The 19,644-nt window shown below is 35.0% G+C and overlaps 1 protein-coding gene across 3 annotated transcripts in view; it reads left to right on the forward strand.

Moving 5' to 3' along the window:
* Positions 1 to 14,566, forward strand: part of LOC120317697 (histone-arginine methyltransferase CARM1-like) — a 57,316-nt gene extending 42,750 nt beyond the window's left edge. For 2 of the 3 annotated variants that reach the window (XM_039364500.1, XM_039364502.1), the window contains exons 8-13: positions 6,276 to 6,357; positions 10,165 to 10,250; positions 10,877 to 10,966; positions 11,521 to 11,658; positions 13,108 to 13,197; positions 13,709 to 14,566. In XM_039364500.1, the coding sequence (XP_039220434.1) occupies positions 6,276 to 6,357; positions 10,165 to 10,250; positions 10,877 to 10,966; positions 11,521 to 11,658; positions 13,108 to 13,197; positions 13,709 to 13,718 (496 nt within the window). In that variant the 3' untranslated portion in view covers positions 13,719 to 14,566. Of the gene's footprint in view, positions 1 to 6,275; positions 6,358 to 10,164; positions 10,251 to 10,876; positions 10,967 to 11,520; positions 11,659 to 13,107; positions 13,202 to 13,708 lie in introns of those variants that run through there. The other variant, XM_039364501.1, reaches the window with a different exon arrangement.
* Positions 14,567 to 19,644: the final 5,078 nt, after the last annotated feature.

The raw sequence follows: 19,644 nt of genomic DNA on the forward strand, positions 1-19,644 counted from the left end.
AGAGAGAACTTGTGTCCTATAATTGCTTCACTTCTGATATCATATCACATTTAAGTTGAATTCAGGTTTCATCCCCTGGAACATGTTCTCATCGCTCCAGCTTATTACAAAGTGAGGAATACTTTAGGTGAAGTTTTATATTGCTTGCATCATCTGGTTTTAAGTTTTGGCTAAAATAATTCAGTACGATTCCCTCTGGAGACACCACAATGAAGAAAAGAATGTGTTTGGATTACTTTTTAACATACACATATTTACTTTGCACTATAGACCAGCTTTAATTTTTTAAAGAACTCTTTATCACCAACCACCATCGCCTTCCCACTCCCTGTAGAGCAGTGTTTCCCAAACTTGACAATTTTAAGGCATGAGGACTTCAACTCCCAGAATTCCACAGCCAGCAACGCTGGCTGTGGAATTCTGGGAGTTGAAGTCCACATGCCTTAAAATTGTCAAGTTTGGGAAACACTGCTGTAGAGGAACAATAGGCCTGGAATCTGCTCCCCCCTCCCCAGCTCTTTAAATAAAATGCAGCAAAAAGATACAGTACAGTAGTGCCTTGATGATGATGCAGCTCCAATTGGTAGCTATCACTTCAGTTTTGGGAAATCACCAATAAAAGCACATGGCATAAAATGAAAGCATGAATGAAGGAGGGCACTGCTTGAATGTAACAGTGGGCAGAGAATAGGGAAATTGTTCTGTTTTGAATAGATGTGGCATTCCAGAGGTTGATGATGTTGATGATGAACACCAGTTGGGTAATGAGATGTCTGCGAGAAAACAAAAAGCTCAGAGAGCACCAAGAACCCCTCATTTCAACCCTGAGCTATAAATATTCTCCTTTATTGATTCCAATGGTTTCTTAAATCATTTGGGATCAGCTACTTTGGCAGAACTGAAACCTGAACTATTGTAAATCCGAGTTTTTCCTCTGCTTTAAGCTAGATCAAAGATATTGTGAGATAAGAAACTATATAAAGAGTTTAAATAAATAAATAGCAAACATTGCACAGATTTTGGCAAGACACAAAGGGTTTTAATGCATTCGGATTGTTAGGAGGAAGAAGGCATATCAGGCAATTTGTGATTTTTTTTCACATATTATTGCACTACTAGTATAATCACCATGCTGGGTGATTACCTCAGGTCATTGATCAGTGCTGTTGACATAGAGTGGTTTGCCTGAAATGCCAGTAACTAAACTTGAGACCCTCTGCCCTCACAGCATATGAGATATTGTTCAAAGAGGGTTTGCAAAAACAAAACAAAAAATGGAATATTTTCCTTATGGACAAGATGACCCTCTGTATTTCATCAAAATGGTTCTGGAATATAAGAACTCCTTAGACCAGGGGTTCTCAACCTTGGCAACTTTAAGACTTGTGGACTTCAACTCCCAGAATTCCTCAGCCAGCTTTGCTGGCTGAGGAATTCTGGGAGTTGAAGTCCACAAGTCTTAAAGTTGCCAAGGTTGAGAACCCCTGCCTTAGACAATAGATGCAGTTACCATATGGGCCATCTGAACATGGTATGCTTAGGATAATGTACTTGAAGAATAGCAGCCAACTGAATCCAAATAGCTGATAGTTATGAAATGTTATCTTGGGTTCCAGCTGAGGGAAAGGAGTGTGGCATTTTTCACATTCCTCCACAATGTTCTTCTTGCCATTTACTAGGTCAAGATACGCTCGTGTGGACCTACTCTGGAATTTAGATCTTTCTTTTGTGTCTCTTGCTTTCTTGCACTGAAAAGCAAACATTCCCCTCTCCACTATCACTATTGTGACTTATCACAAGTCTCCATGTGTTGTGTGTTATTGCTACGTGACTAGTCTTGCATTGTGGAGGTTGCCTAAGTTTTAAAATGATATTGTCCTTTTACAATGCAACAAAACGAACATTTTTTTTTCTGTTCTGCTTTTTCTTACTGCTGCAATGGAAAAGAATGGCCACATACAAAGCCAATCATATACAATTACACACAATATTTATAGAAAGAGAAGTATTGAAACACCTGCAAGATAATTTATTCCAAATTGGGAATCTCGACAAGACTTTCTAAATTTCCCTTAATTGTTCAGTGTTCTTTTTAATAATACACAGACAGATGTCTGCAGTGCATTTTAAGATGGATTTTGTTAGGCACTTGTTTACTTTAGGAGTCACTTAATAGCTCATTAAAAAGATGTAATTAAGGACCCCATGATAATTCATGATGTGTAGAGAAAATTATTTATAGCATCTTCTCTTTGCACTTCCTTTTAAGTTGTCTCCTATTGCTTCCACAAATATACTTATAATAATTATGCACTTCCATTTGCAAACATAAATTTAAATTTATCACAGATGTACACAGATTGTCTATGCAGTTTAATTTATTTGAGTATGTACACACAGACACACAGGCCCATTCATAACAGTGTACTTACAATGTACAAGATGTAGCCTTCCAATGTAGCTCTTACAAATATAATTAAATAGTTAAATATAAATGTAAAAAACTAAAAATTGCAAAATAATAAAATAGATAACAGTCCCATAGCTACACTCTGTGCAGGAAAATAAAAATGGTAATTATCTGGAGTTGTAAGAATACAGTAATGAGCTTGCTAAGCAGAAATCCTTTTAGAGAGTATTTGACAGCTTGAAATACATAGGTTAGGTGACAAAATGGGAAATTAAGAACAGAGTTATGGAATGGAAATATGTTCTTGGGGAAAGTATATAGACACTTCCCTCTTACCATCTTGATGGTGCAGTTCAGATCTAGGACACAACCCCACCACTAGCCGGTTGTATGATACCACCACTGTGGACTACAAATATGTTTATATGCCACAGCTTTTTTTACCTTGAAGGGAGAAATGCCATTTCAGCAAATGCAGCTTCAAAAATTTCTGTGTATTACAGTGTATTACAGACTTTGTTGTTTCTCTGTGTGTGTTTATGGGTATATGCAAAATTTGTTTATTTATTTTATTGTCACATTTATGCAGTGTATATTGGAAGTGGTTGCCTTTTGAGAGCTGTATGTAACGAAATCTCATGCATACTGATCAATGTACATTTAAAGTGACAAAGTTATTATTCTACTCTACTCTACTCTACTCTACTTTATTCTATTCGTATTTCCAGGAACAGTCTGTTCTCACTATGTTCAGTTATTAATCAAGAGATCATGTGGGAAATCCAGGATTTTAGGATAGATTAGAAATTTAGAATATATTCTGGAAGAATGTAATGTCAAACTCTTCCCATACTTTTGCCAAGAAAGTGGCACTAACACATCTATGAAATCACCAAAAATTCAATTTGAGGATTTTAACTTTATCTATTAGGATCCCTCTAAGGACTGTCGCTGAAATATATAAATATAAAAGCTTAACTTTAATATTATCATCTGATCCTTCAAAATTGGCTCAAAATATTATTTTTAATCACTTTATTTATAGTTCTATAAATAGAAAGAGAACTATAAATATAGAACAATAGTTATAGTTCTCTTATAAAAGTAAATATGTTGTGGCTTTCCTGTTTTTTAAGGTAGTAAACATAATCTAGTTCTACAGGTTGTTTTGTTTTCTTGCCTAGGTGTAATTTTTGGAGAAAACTTGCACACCTTATGTGCTATTTTTACAATGTTATCTGACTTTAGTTTGATTTACTTAATGTATTTTAATGTATTTACTTAAACTAAATGTAATGTCATGGTTCCGACAAATGAAACTCTTTAAAAGAACTTCGAGGCATTGTTTACCTTAAAGAATATTTTATTCAAGAAACAAAGTATTGGCACTAGATAGTTAAAGCCAAAAACTGAATCCCCCCCCCTCCTGCACAAAGTAGCAAAGCACAATTTCCTCCTACAATTAACAGTCATAAATCACATTCCCCAATTAGCTTAAAGCACAGGCTTTCTCCCCAGCTCTCCAGCCCACCAAATCTTTATCAGCTCTGGGCGCAATAACCTTGATTCCTAAGGCTGAGTTATTGTTGTTATAACTAACTGGACTCTCATCCACATCCCCCCTCCCAGCATCATCTAACTCTAAAAGCGAAAGAGAAAGGATGGCTACATTTCCATCTGTTGTCAAAGCAAGAACATTCAATGTTAGCAGCATTGACATGTATTTACTTAATGTATTTACTAAAAGTATCTCCGAATCAATATGGTTACTCTGATTCTGGAATACTAAGTTTATCTTTATTTTTTATCTTAAACTTGGTTTCTTATAGAAGAACTAACTCCATTTAAATTACTTTCCATTTAACTGTGCAATGCTAAGCATGTGGTTCAAAATTATTTGTGTAGCAGTACTTATTGTGACAAGGAGTGTGCTTTTAACAGACATTCCTTGGAGTCTCATTTGTATTAATGAATGCGTACTTCTTTCTCTCATAGTAACATGTCAACTTCCAATGAAAATGGTTTTCTGATTGTTGTATTTTCTAAAATTGTTCCGTATGTGATGATAACTTGATGAGGTTTTGGAATTTCTGAATATTGGATTTTGCTACACTCAATCCTGGAAACACTTCTGCATAAACATTAGTATTTGTAACAGTGCTTTATGTGGTAAAAAAAAGTTTGGCATGTGAGAATGACATACCTTTGTTGATATGACGTATCAGTCAAGATCAATAAAGTTCTCTTAGAAGACTTTAATAATAGAAGACTAAATGAAGATACCAAACTCTGTCAAGTTAACATTTGAAAGAGAAGATGTAAGTCCTCAAACTGACAACATAAATATGCTGAGACATAATTGAAGAACACTTTAATTCACCTTTGCCTAACTTGGTATCCTCCAGATGTGTTGGTCCCTTGTTCTCATCATCTCCTGGAGACAACAACTAGGAAAAGGTTGCTCAAATTAATATGCAATTATCATATAGTAATATCCTCCACTTACACCACCTGGATCCAGGTTCTTTTGAATTCTGGCTGAATAAAGGCACAGCTGTTGAGGCTCACATATTTCTTGCTTATTAAATGCACCAGTTGTCAAAAGGATATTAGTGCTAGCTTCTGTAGTTTTATGTTCCTTTAAGATAGTCCATCAAACCATGGTTCAGGATATCCATTTAATCTCCATTTTTTTCTGAAAAGAGTGTCCAAATGGAAAGTCAATAGCAAGGCCACAAATAAAAGACTTTTCCTTGCTCTTGCTCATCATGTACCTTGTCTATAAATTGAACTAAGAGGCATAATCATTCTTTTATTAACTAAATTAAAAATCCTGAGGTAGTAGAATGTTACATTAGATATCTAATTACAAATCAAATCATTGTGCTGCTATTTAATTATCCAATATACAGTTCTAGTAGGGAAAATAAACCATTTGCAAAATGGTCTCTATCGCCCTTCTAATGGATAGCAAAGTTCAGAGTGGCATCAATCACAAATCTATAATTACTTCTTTTGCCCTTAAGACCAGGACTAAAAATCCTGTGAAGCAATTCTTTGTGTGAGTCCAAGTGCTGTATTCAGCATTGCCTCTGTCGTCACTAATGTTTACTGAGATCCATATGGAGTACAGTCCTTGTTCAAAAACCTGAACATTCCCATTATGTCCAGGTGCTTTTTGTCTTTGTTTGATAAGTCTACTATAATCTTTTTTGGCCATTCCTTTTCATCTTCATTCATACATATGGTCTTAATAAAGGAGCATGTTGATGTGGTTCAAGTTTGCCTAATTTCAGTCTCTTGCCTAGTTGCAGTCCTCCCTAAATTGGAGCTTAAAATCCATTTCAAAGGCCAGAGTATCCTTGCTAAGTTATTTTTCTGTTTTTTTACTTAGAGACCTCCCATCTATTTTGCCTTTAAACATATTATTTTCCTCTGAAAAAACACCTGTGAAATCCATATCCAAATTCCATGCATGGTGTGGTTGTAAAAGCCAGCCTCTGACTATCTATCCAAGGTTTAAGGAGAGTTTTAGTACATAAGTACCACAATTAATGTTATAGCTGAATTGTGACCATTAATTCTTTCAAAATTTATTTTTAACCAAATTGCTTAAGGCTCTGGATGTTTTTTACAGAGTTAATTACTCCATTAATTAGTTACCAATAAAAAGAGAGTCAGAATATATATATTTACAATTAAAAAATGCCTTGGTCAGTCTTCATGTTTGTGTGTGTGTGTGTGTGTGTGTGTGTGTGTGTGTGTGTTTTAATAATATGCATGGATCTGACGTTATACGAGATCCGTAAGACTTCTTTCTCTGAATTTAATTTAAAAAGCAAAACAAATACATTCTTCCTTCCAGGTATCAGCAATGTTTTTATGGGGTAAATCTGTCCGGTCTCCGTAATGCAGCTGTAGATGAATACTTCAGACAGCCCATTGTAGTAAGTTAACTGCTATTTTTCCTTTTTTATATACTTCGTCTTTCTTTTGCATTATATTCCAAAGGCAGCCATTTTTTCCCACCTGGGAGCGCTTGAGATTTCTTAGAACATGTCCTTCAAAAAGACTCAGTTTGACAGTACATTTTTTCAAAGTTCTCACTGACTGGTTGTCCTCGTCTTAGCACAAGTTCTTCTCAAGCCACATTTTGCTCTTTTACAGCTTATTAAAGATAGCCTGTAATATCCTGTCTCAGGCCTTCATTACAATTAAAATCAAACTCTATATTGTGTCCTTACTCTTCATACTTTTTTCCCTTTTTTGTAAAGAAATAGACCTCAGTTAACAAACACTTGGTCAACAACTGCTTGAAGACACAAAGACACTGAACAGGTGGTACAAGTAGTCCTCGACTTACAACAGTTCATTTAGTGACCATTCAAAGTTATAACACCACTGAAAAACGTGATTAATGACCATTTTTCACAGTTATAACCATTGCAGCATCCTCATAGTCACGTGATTTACATTCAGATGCTTGATAACCGATTCATATTTATGATGGTTGCAGTGCCCCGGTATCATGTGATCACCTTTTGCAGCTTTCTGACAAGCAAATTCAACGGGGAAGCCAGATTCAGTTAACAACTGTGTTTCTAACTTAGTGATTCACTTAGCAACTGTGGCAAGAAAAACCATAAAATGAGGCAAAGCTCACTTAACAAATTTCTCACTCAGCAACATAAATGTTGGGCTCAATTGTGATCATAAGTCAAGCATTATCTGTACTTATGATTGATCCTGAAAGTTCTGGCCATTCCAGGGCCCCCATGGTCATGGGTGATTTGCAACTGGCTTACACTTATGACAGTTGCAAGATCTCGTTTCATGTGGTCACCATTTGTGATCTTTCCTGCCAGCTTCCCACCAGCAAAGTCAATGGGGAAGCTGGCAGGGAAGCTTGCAAGTCACCCTGGTAAGTCACTCACATTCCTGCAATCTTTTCCTGTCGGGTCTGGCTATGGAGCACAAGAGCCTAGGGGTCTCATACATCATAGTGCATGTACATGCCGGCAACATCTTCCCCAGCCTGGACATTCCCCACCATCCTTACGTACCTTCTCCAATCTGACAGCCGCACTTACTTGCCCGCTGGCCTCCTTGCAAGCCAACTAGAACTTAAGACTTCCTTCCAGCCACACTTTTGACTTTGCCTGGTGGAAGCTTGCAGGAAATTGAAGGGAGATGTCAACCTCCAGGTCGACTATCCAAATAAAAGTCCAGGATTAGTGTTATTTCTTAAAAGCTAACTGGTTTACTGAATACATGATCGGGTATAGGTGAAGGAAAACTAACTCTAAAATCCCAAGGCATTAAATCAAAACATATAACAATGACATTCCCAGCCAAACCCCCCAGATGTCAACATAGCTCTTGTAAACAGGTTCTCTTTGTTATGGGAACCATCTGCTAAAATGTCCTTGAAAGGTTTCCGAACAGCCATCTCTCAGCAAACTTCCAAAGAACTGGAGAGGTTTTATTTTTCTAACTAACCCAGTCAAAAACATCATCTCCCCCCCCCCTTACTCTAATGGCAAGATGAAAACAAAGAGGCACATAGCTGCCAAATTTTTACTCTTGACAGGAGATCCTTGCTTATTGACCCACAATCCTCGCTTAAGGAAGGCAAGGGGTGCTAGGATTGTCATTACTAAGTGATGTAGTCACATGATGTCCTGTTTTGCAACCATGTTGCGTAACAATGGGAATTCCAGTCCCAATTATTGTCATGACCTGAGGACTGTATATTTCCAATCCAAAATATCCAAAATAAGAAAAGAAATGGTATCCCACGAACAGTTAGTTAGTTCATGTCATTGCTGTTTTTCTAGTTGAAATCAGTATACCTCCCTTAGTGAAATGATTTATGGTGCTATTGTACTCACAGAAAATAAAGGAAAATATTTAGAATGATACTTAGCATCCATTTCTGGGTGTATAAATATGTCTTGAAGTAGAGCACGGCCAATTCTTTTTAAAAATGCATAGAAATAGCATCAGAAGTACTCATTTTTAAATCGATTTACTTACTTATGCTAAATTGATGAATATATATAAAACAGCATTAAAGGATCAATATATAACATGCATTTTTTTATATAATAAAGCAAAAAGGAGTCTGGAAATTATGTTATAAATAAAAGAACTCCAAAACCTTTAACCGTATTGCTAATCGCCTTTGCTTCTTAGTTAATTTTTTTTCCACAGGCTCAGACAATAGTGAGAGTATGGGTTATTTGATTGCTTGAAAATATTCAACAGTCAGAAATATTGCTAATTTTTTAAAAGTTGTAATTTATGATCATCTGATCCAAAGTAATGAGAAGTATATAATTTATTGTTGAAATGAATTTAGAGGATTTTATTTGGATAGGAAGAGTTTATGTAGAACATGTTTATGAATATGATTTTTAAGTGAAAGGCATAACAAGTTAATTTATGAAAAAGTATATACTTTATTCGCTATATTTTCCAAAAACAGGAAAAAAAATCAAGTGGAATTATGTAGGATTGTCTGGAGCTCTGGAGCTGCCATTTGTTTCTCTGCAATGTGCCCATTTCTATTACATAATAATAGTTTTTGCCTCTTTTATACCTCAAGAATACTTTGACTAATCCCAAAAGCTTTACATGCTTGATAATTACCTAGATGGGTTATTACCTGGATGAGAGATCTGCAGGAAATATCAGAGCTGTAGGCTAGACTGGATTGTAAAAATAAATAAATAAATAAATAGAAATTGGCAGTAATAAATCACTTCCATGCTACTAAGAAAACAGAATGGATTTGCCAAAGAAGTAAACAGGAATTGAGTTTGACTTGGAGACTTTACATTTATTTTGGCTTCTTTATTGCAAATATGGGTTGGTGATATATACAAGGAAGGAATTCTTAAGTTTACCGCCAGTTTGTTTCTTATACACGTGCACAGCCCCACTAAGATGTTATCTAATCCCATTAGACACTGTAAAAATTTCACATGAAAATGCAAATATCTCATAAAAACTTGAGATTCTATCTTAAAACCTCGTGAAAGATCATGTGAAAACATTGATGTTTCACAAGCTGTGATTTTACAAGATTTCAATAAATTTATTTATTTTTATATTTAACATTGGGATTTCATATGAAAGTTATTAGACCTAGTTGTCAACCCTAGGAGAGCAGATATTTCTCCTTCTGTCTTGGCCATTTTTTACAGAGGCATGATTGAGTGTTTGAACAAACTGCATCACTGTTTGGTTTGGTGGTAGCAGTGCCTCAGATAGAAGGTCCATAAAGAGAGTAGTAACGACAGCTGAGAAGATTATAGGAAGTTCGCTTCTCATTATTCAGGATACTGCTTACAAGTGCTATGTGCTTAAAGCTCGAAGCATTGTTAAAGACCCCATACACCCACTTCACAGTCTGTGAAGTATTTATAGTAGGACTACTAGATTCTGTAACAGCTTTGTTCCTTATGCCATCTTGTAAATTTGCAGGATTCTTTTTTTCCCCACCATGTATATGCATACATTCAAACTAGACTGTGATTGTTTCTCTGCTTCATATGTGTATGGGGGAGAATATGCATAATGGTATTTTTTTTTGGAGAGCTTAATGCAAAGAAATTTCATTTTAATGTATGCCGAGTTAGTGTACATTTAAAGTGATAAAGTTTTTATTCTATTCTTCTATTCTATTCTAATCTATTCTATTCTATTCTAGATCATAATATATGTCCTTTATTTTCCATTTTTGTTTGCAGGACACATTTGACATTAGAATTTTGATGGCCCGGACTGTGAAATACACTGTTAGTTTTCTAGAAGCAGAAGAGGAAGATTTGCATAGGTAAGAGTCTATCGTTCTATTTCCCACCATTCCATTTTAAACCACTGTTTGTTGATATAGTTTTCACTTTATTAGCAAGCTACTCACTATAAGAATTGGACACAACTGAATAGAAGAAAAAAGAATGCTCTACTAAAATAAACATAGTATTTAGAGTGGAAGGTAATTTAGTATAAAGTGACCCAACCCATGTGCATTGACATTTCATTGTATGCCATCCAATTTAGGCAATTCTTAGATATTTGGATAAGAAAAGTTACAGCCACTCATTGCATTCTGATGTTGCTTCTAAAATGTGTTCTTGAAACACAGAATTTGGTCTTGCAATGAGAGTACAAATGAACCTGTGAGTGTTGATGGCTTCAATTGAAATAAATTATTTTTCTTTGCCTTTGGGCTGCAGTCATTTTTTATTAAGGACTACATGGTGCTAAATTTAGTATATATGCTCAGTAAATATTTCATCTAGAAAAGCTATTATTTTAGATACAATTCCTTGGATGAAAATCCATTTAATTTGATTTCTGATCAAATGTTTTTAAGGATGCCGATCTTCATGACACTTTCATATTTTTAATTGCGGTTTTCTAATTATGTTGTTAATCTTTTCTTATTTCCTTCTGTAGAGTGGAAATCCCCTTTGTGTTTCAAATGATGCAATCTGGATTAATTCATGGCTTGGCATTTTGGTTTGATGTGGCATTTGTTGGCTCAATGTATGTATTTTTTCCTTCTTTCCAATATTGTGTTGGCCAAATCAAAAATAAAATACTAATTGAGTCTGTTTTAGACAGTGTGGTGAATCAAAAACAAATCACATCCTGACTGGATCTAGGATGTCATCTCAGAAATTAGCACTTTATAAGACAGATGGGAGGAAAGGAAAGACGCCAAAGTCCACGGCAATAAAATAAAGGAGGAATCTCCCTGCACCTTTTGTAGACAAAAACTCCCATCTTCAGAAGCTTATACCCCAATGAAATTGGCTAGCCTTAAATGTGTTACCAGACTCTTAAGACTGTTTTGTCATTTTAGGGTATATTTATAGAGCATAAATCTTCTGCTGAAGGAAGCACTCTTTATGGGAATTCTTAACTTTTTCTATTAAGGGGAGATTCCTTAACTGTGCTATTCTCATTCTCTCTCTCTCTCTCTCTCTCTCTCTCTCTCTCTCTCTCTCTCTCTCTCTCTCTCTCTCTTGTTTTTTTTTGAACATTCATAAATGTTCTTTAATTTCCATTTCTTCTCCCATTGATTTTCTCATGTTAAGGGTAACAGTTTGGCTCTCCACTGCTCCAACCGAGCCTCTGACCCATTGGTATCAAGTTCGCTGCCTTTTCCAAACTCCTCTCTTTGCCAAAGAAGGGGAGACACTTTCAGGGGAGGTCTTATTTGTAGCAAACAAACGGTAAGCAGATTTCTTTCATGGTGCATGACAGGTTAATGCTGTCCAGCTCTCTCACATAATGTCTTTTGTGGAGTAACTATTTTTAGTGGAATAACATTAGTTGTTTCCTGTTACTTTTAACACTGGCAGAACCAATAGAGATGTATTTTGGGCAGTATGATGTAGCAGCAGATGCGTTTAGCTGGAAAAAACTCTGGCAGGACCCATAAAAAAAGCTATTAATAAGAATCAGAACTTACATATTAATACAGTACACTAGAAGTTAGTCATTATGGATGTCCAGAATCTCTAGTTTTTGGGGACCTGGTGGGGCACATCTGAAGACATCTATGAGTGCTCTTGCCCAATGGTTGACAGAAGGGATTTTGCAAATTCACAAAATGGCTGCCATGGAAGGCATAATCACTTCCAAAGAACTAGTGTTATTGTCCTTTTTTTATTTTTTCCCACCTGAAAGATTAGTATGTTTTTCAATTAAATTTTATAGCTTATATTAAGGGTGGAAAAAAATCTGAAGTGATTTATTTTGGTCTGATTTTTTTTTTTACATCTCAAACGCTTGGCTTTTTTAACAGGGGTGTGTAGACTTTCTGTATCTGCTGTAGTATTCTGTCTTTCCATTTGGAATAGACCCCCAAGACCATTTCAAATATGGTTAAAATTCCAATCTCGTGACTGCAGGAGTGATGCACCAATCATAACTTTAAGGATGATCATAAGTCACTTTTTCTGAAGCTGCCATAACTTCAATTGTAGTTAAATAAACAGTTTTAAGTCAAGGACTTCTTCTACCAAAGGGACTTACTTGTAATAGTTCAGCTTTAGCTTAGAATTATTTACAGCATTACTGTTAATATTATGCATTAATGATGTGTGAGCTCATTCTTTAAAAATTTGCTTCTGAAGAGTCTCAAAATATGCATTATGAAGACAAATGCAGCTATATTACTAAGAAAAGATAATATTTGTAGCTCAGGGTTGAAATGAGGGGTCCTTGGTGCTCTCTGAACTTGTTTTCTTGCAGACATTTCATTACCAAACTAGATAACATCATCAGTGTTAGTAAGGAGTGGGGTTTGCTGTCACTGATGATGTTACCTAGGTTGGGTAATGAAACATCTGCAAGAAAACAAGCAAGCTCAGAGAGCACCAAGGACCCCTCACAGCTACATTAATTCCTAGATTCAGTCTCTCTGTTTTTGCAATGACATAAACCCATGACAGAACCCAAATGTTTCTTTTGTATCTGCATTGGAAAACCCCCACTCCCAAATTCAGTACTGCTTAATAATACATTTTTACGAGAAAAAGTTCTGGAGAAGGTGTACAAAACAGTAATTTCATTCCAGGATCAAATGATCAAAACAGTAGTATCGACCCATTTATTGTTCAACAAAGATTACATATCCAATTGCTTACATTATACTGTATTTCCTATTTATGATACAGGCAGAGTTATGACATCCAGATTGTTGCCATAGTGGATGAGACAGGCTTTAAATCAGGCAATGTGCTTGATTTAAAGAATCCGTTCTTTAGGTAAGCAGTGCCTTGAGCTTTTATTCATAGTAATTGCTGCCTTGTAAAATGATTTCTATTTTAGAATGTATAAGTAAACGTCTAATGCTATCTCTTGTCAGGAAGAAGAAGCATCGCTTGTTAGCACTGAACTTGTTAGCATTGAACCCAGAACATAAACTTTTGCTATCTATAAGTGACCACACTGGGACTCTCACCCCCACCCCCGCTTTTCAAATGTTCATACTTTGTTTCACCCACTCGGTTTGATGCAATTTTGGGTCCCCCTTAATTTCCAGTTTTCTCATAATGTCTTCATGTGTGATCAAAATTGTGAATGTGATGATATGGCCACGCTATGATACAAATTAGATTTATGGCCATGTGGTGATTTTAATGAAAATAAATGAAGGCATGTGGCTTTCATTATGTCATTGCATGCATCCAGATAGAGCTTTCATTGTGCAAATTCTGTCTGCTGAAACATCTTGTATGCATCATCCAACTTTTATTTTTTAAAACATCTTTATAGGTACGCTTAGATGTGATGAAACTAACCTGCTGGAAGAACAGCCAGGATTATAACAAACCAAGGAGTCTATGAACAGTTAAATACGAGCATATTGGCATTGCTGCTTCTGTGAAATCTGTATGTACGTATTAAAAAAAAATATTTTCTACAAATTGTATAATATTTGTGAAAACTATTTTTTCAGATGTATATCTCCAGCCTTTAAACACATCTGTTTGGAACTGTAATCCACTGTAATGAATAAATGATACTTGGTTGACGTGGCACTTTTACTTTGAAATTTCTTATGGTGGAATCAGCAGGAGCAAGTAAATATGTAAGGTACAGTATAAATTTGAAATGTTAGTCCCATGTTGTTTTTCGGGAATTATTCTGTTTGTCTGTGGAGATTCTCAATCATCCAGGTCATGGTTGCCCCGAAGGTGCTTTTTTTCAGAAGGCAGCTGAATTTTCTTGTTTCTTTTCCTTTGAAAACATTTCACTTCCTGAATGAGAAACAAAACGTTTTCAAAGGAAAAACCAAGAAAGTCCAGTTGCCTTTTAGAAAAACCATCTTTGGGACAATCATTCTGTTTGTTCCAACTAATTGAAATTGTATTGCTACAGGAGATTGTATTTGGTTTCTCTTTCTAATGCTGACATTCCTTTCACTTTTATTCCTTTTCCTGAAATATTTTTAACATAACCTACCTCATACCTCTTTCTCTTTGTAGGATATATGGGAGTAATATGGAAAAAAAGCTAAGATTATACTTCAGTCTGTTTTAGTACTGGCAATGTAATTTAAAATATTGAAACATTTAAATATCTAAGAGTTTATTTTCAGCTAGCCAATAATAAATAATTAACTACCTTATAGCAAATGGCATTGGAGTACTTACTTGATGGATATCACCAACCTATAACAACATTAATGGTTGGAAAAAAGCAACTCATGTGAGTTACTCAACAATCCAGTCTTTTTAAAATCTTAAAATAAACTTTAGACTGAAGAGCATATAACTTCCGCATCCATTTGTACATACTATGTGAATATATACAAAATATATGTAAAATATAAAGAGGTTTTAACAGAGTGATTTTCAAAAATGTACTACAATCACCATCACTACCACCCTTCCCCAGTCCTCCTACTTTCATTTGGAGTGTCTAGTTGGTCATTTAATTTGTCAAGTTTTAAGTCCAAATGGATGCAACCTGAAGTATTTAATCATGAAGTTCTATTTCATGTGGAATCATTCTTTAGGACTTTACTAGGGATTGTTTAGAGCTTCAAAAAGAGAGAAGTATGCAAAAAGCTGGAAAAAGTAATTGACTAAGAGACATGAAGTCATCTACCAGTATTATGAATAAGGTGTTGCTCAGTGCATCTTAATTCCAGCAATTAAATTTGCTCTGCTCCTTTAAAAAAAAAAATTAAAGCCATTCATCTCACCAAAGGCAACTCTAGTTAGAATATAGGCATTCAATAAAAATACCATATAAAATGTTAAGATAATAAATAGAGATCAGAAATTTAAAATTTGGTTAAAATTAAATTGACCAAGATGGAGAGAAAGAGGACAAGTGCACACAGGGAAGAGGTGGGTCATGTCTAATCCATTAACCACCGCCAGGATGCCATGCCCTCAATGGGGCCTTATGCCAGCTGGTAAAGCCATATCTTCACATCCTTTCAGAAAGTCAAAAGGGTGGTTACCAATCTCACCTTGGGGAGCACGATGTTCCAGAGAGTGGGAGCCACAACAGAAAAGGCTTTTCTCCTGGACTGCACCAGCCAAAGTTCCTCGATCAACAGGGTCCACAACGTGTCTCTTCTGCTGGCTTGGGTGGGATGGGCTAATCCCATTGGGGTGAGACAGTTCCTCAGGTAAGATGGTTCCCTTTTCAAGGAAAAATTGAAAAGTAAAAGAGAGAAGGATGCTCATTGCTGCTGGAGCAAAGCATAATCAATTCTCTGTCAAATCACAGCTAGTATTTCAGCACCATAGCGACCTAATCACTTACTCTTTCTGTTGTTGTATCTTAGTTTTGGAAAACTCAAATTTTCGCACCCAATACAATCCTATTAAGCAGCTACTGTAAGAAGTCCTATATTAGCCTTCCTAATGTATTGGGTTTAATATGGTTGATAAACTGAAAGACATAGCTTAATTTATTTCAAGCCAGTTAACTGCAGAGAGAGAGATACCTGTGGCCCACATGCAGCTTTGGACAGCTAGCAACGGAGCCCCACAAGATTGTAAACTTTTAACATTATTTTGTGATTTATATACATTAACTAGATTATAAAATATGTGGCCCAAGACAATTCCCCTTTACTCAACGCAGCGCAGGCAAACCAAAAGGTTGGACACACCTGCTCTACAAAATTTCAGGATAGTATGCTACACATAGATCCATATCTGTATTCCTGGATGATAAATTGGTAAAAAACCATTTACAACAAAAACATATAAATGTCTGTTAATATGTCTGGGTCATATTGCTTTCTCCTTAAATAAAAAATTGATGGAGGAAAATACAAGAAGCCTGCTGAATCTTCCCATTTACTCCCTTAAACTAGCACTGTTTTCAGTGTAACCCAAGATATCATTGAAGGCATGAACTCAATAGCCCCAATATGCTTTTTGTCCCCCTTATTCATCACTTACAATTCTGTTTACAAATCTGTCCTTCAATTGTCATGGGCTAATAATCATGGTCAGTCCTATATGCAAATTTGTTTAATACCAAACTTGTTTTAAGTAATATGATTTTGCTATGGTGCTTAGATATGAAAATATTCTTGCTCCTTTACTATGACATACATTCTTTATATGGGATTTGACTTTATTCCTTTTTCATATTGTCCTGATTTACAATCTATCTAAATTGTAATGGTGCAAAGTCACCTATCTCTAAAACTGGTTTTTTTTAATCTCATGAAAGTCTTGCAATATTAGTTCAGTGCTTAATTACCAAATCATTCTAAGCCAGTAAAAGAAAATATCACAGAACCTTATTGTTACCATTGCCTTCGTCTGCACGTATATGGGAACTAAAATATATTAATTTGATAAAGCACTTGTAGAATGTACATACTGGCCATTTGGGGTAGGGTACATACAACATTGTGTTTCAGCGAAGAAGGGAAAATAAGCTGAAAAGCAAAGAGTAAGTAGCACTTTTATTTTACCACTACATTCTGTACAGAATTTTTATCAGTACATTGTTTTCTTAGAAATGGTCCAGCAGACTATTCCTAAAAGGGAGGAGGAGGAGAAGAAATAATGATGATAATAATAATGATGATGATGATGAAAGATAAATTCCCAGAAATTGTTAGAGAATGACACACAGCAAAGAACTCTTTGAATTTCACTGATAAATGTAGGCTGAAGAAAAGAACAAATGTCAAAGCAAGTGTATTTACCTTCCTTGAAAAAAAAACAAGGCACATAAGTTACCTCAATTTAATTCCAGATTTTTGGAAACCTACAGTAAATGAAGGCTATCGTTTGGATTACATACTTCTGGTTGTTTACAGGACATGTATCGCAATCTGTAACGTGTGCTAGCCAGTCCTAAAATGCCTATAATTTTGATTGTAAGTGGTAATGGGAGAAAGTAAAAGGTAGGCTAAACTGTTAATGACCTCAGAGCACCACAAAGACTTGCAGAATGCAGATCTAAAAAATAGAATTTAGATCAAAGGCCCCAATAATCTTGACAATTTCAAGGAAATTAGTGAATGTAGCAAGGGGAAAAAAAGTCATTTGTATTGTGCACCCCATATATGACAGCTCCACATTTTCTACTGAAAGATATTCAGATATTATGATGTGTCTACAAACATCATAAGATATTCAGAAGCTGTGATGTGTCTACAAAAGATCTCAACAGTGCAAGCAATATAGTCCCTGTGATGCTCTATGAAGGAAAAGTTGGACTTAAAGAAGCAGGAATAGAAATAGTACTGACATTTTAGAATTTTGATATGAGAGGTTTCTGAGAACACCATTGATAGCCAAGAAAACAAACAAATGGATCACTGAACAGATCAACCTGGAGTCTTGACCATGCTCAAATTATCCTTCTTCAGACCCATTATGCAAAGACCAAGCTTTTTGGAGAATGTTTTAAGGCTGGGAAAGGTGGAAGGAAAAAAAAGAAGACAACCAAAAGCTAGGTAGATGCACTCAGTTGTAATGTTGATGAATGCACTATTGAAGACCAGAAAGAGTAATTGCTAAGAGTGAATGCCAACACGATGGCCCATAATCAATTTTAAAAAAAACATCCCTGCAGGAAATAATCATGCAATTTAGATAGATAATGTTACTTAACTAGACATCTAAACAACAAAAAGATGAACATCTTCAAAGATAATAATGGATCACTCAGCTCACATTAAAAAAAACTAGAACCTAAATAAGAAAATTAATTTTCCCTTGAAAAATAAGATATTCTCAAATGCTTCTTATTTCATTACTGTCTGAAATCGGTGAACATTATATTTTAGAAAACTCAAAATGAAACACATACATCTGTCATCACACACAAAAAAGACAACTAGTCTTTTAATAAACTGTATTTGGCTTGATCTCAGACTATCAATTTTAAAGCATCATTCTCAGAATTAGCTGAAAATACACAGCAAAAATTATCAAATGGAACATTTCCAAAAGCATTTGGCAGTGAAAGTTAATCCTATGTTGTAGAACTGCTTCAAATAGTGAGGAATTTTTACCCCGCCCCATATCTACAAATAAAAAAAAATATGTGTGAAAAATGAATAATTGTCCTCCCATCAAAACTAGCATTTGGCATAGTACTGCATCACATTAATATGGATTGCATAATATTTAAATAATATTTAAATGCCTAGGAAGCAGCTTTGCAGAGCAAGATGGGCAGCATATAAATTTAGATGATATATAAATAATAGATAGACAGACAGATAGATGATAGAGAGACAGACAGACAGACAGACAGGAATGTATGACTTCACTTTTCAGTGTAATTTAACCAAATATGTTAGGCATTCACAGATCCTCAATGTCTTAAGAAAGAAGCAAGATATGATCTAATGTAACATGACATCTTGTTTGACAAGCGAGAAATAATACAGCCTTGACCGGTCCTATGGTTTTTTTTTATTGAAAGTTTTTTAAATTTTACAAAAACAAATCCCCTCCCCATACCCCCCCACCCTCCCTTACCCTCCCCCACCTCCCCAAACCCTCCCCCGACCTTCCCAGAGCTGAGTACAGGCTTAGTTAAAATTTTTCGGAAAAAGAAAAAAAAAACTTATACTCTAAACATTTTCTAGTATCATACTTATATTATTATCCATCATTCTATATAAACTCCCTCCAAAACACAAACATTACTTTCTTTGAATATCTATGCCTACAATATAAAATCTAATCTCTCCCTCTTTCTTTATCCTAGAACAGAAAAATAAACATATAAACCTTCATTATACCATTAAAACTAAATACTCTTTGAATACTTAAACTAAATACTTAAACTTAGACTTCTTATCTAAGATTTTCATTCAATCTCCATAATCTTCTCTCCTATTAAAAGAAAAACTTAAAAAACATATAAATCCTAAACAAATCTAGATACATTCAATTAAACAAATTATCTTCTCTTAAAAATATTAATAATAATAATAAAAAAAACCCAATCATTAAATACATTATAATATACTCTGGACCTTTTCATATCATACTTATGTTATTATCCATCATTCTTTATAAACTCCCTCCAAAACACAAATTTGAAAGTTACTTAAAACATTAGAGTTCCCTTATATACATTTAAATCTTTACCAATAACAAATTCCATCCACAATAAACACATTTATCAGTCTCTCTTATCCATAAACCATTAAAATTCCCTTATACACATTTAAATCTTTACCAATAACAAATTCCATCCACAAT

This window comes from Crotalus tigris, unplaced genomic scaffold (assembly GCF_016545835.1).
Source record: "Crotalus tigris isolate CLP2741 ecotype Arizona unplaced genomic scaffold, ASM1654583v1 scf7180000019762.1414395, whole genome shotgun sequence".
Lineage (NCBI taxonomy): Eukaryota > Metazoa > Chordata > Lepidosauria > Squamata > Viperidae > Crotalus > Crotalus tigris.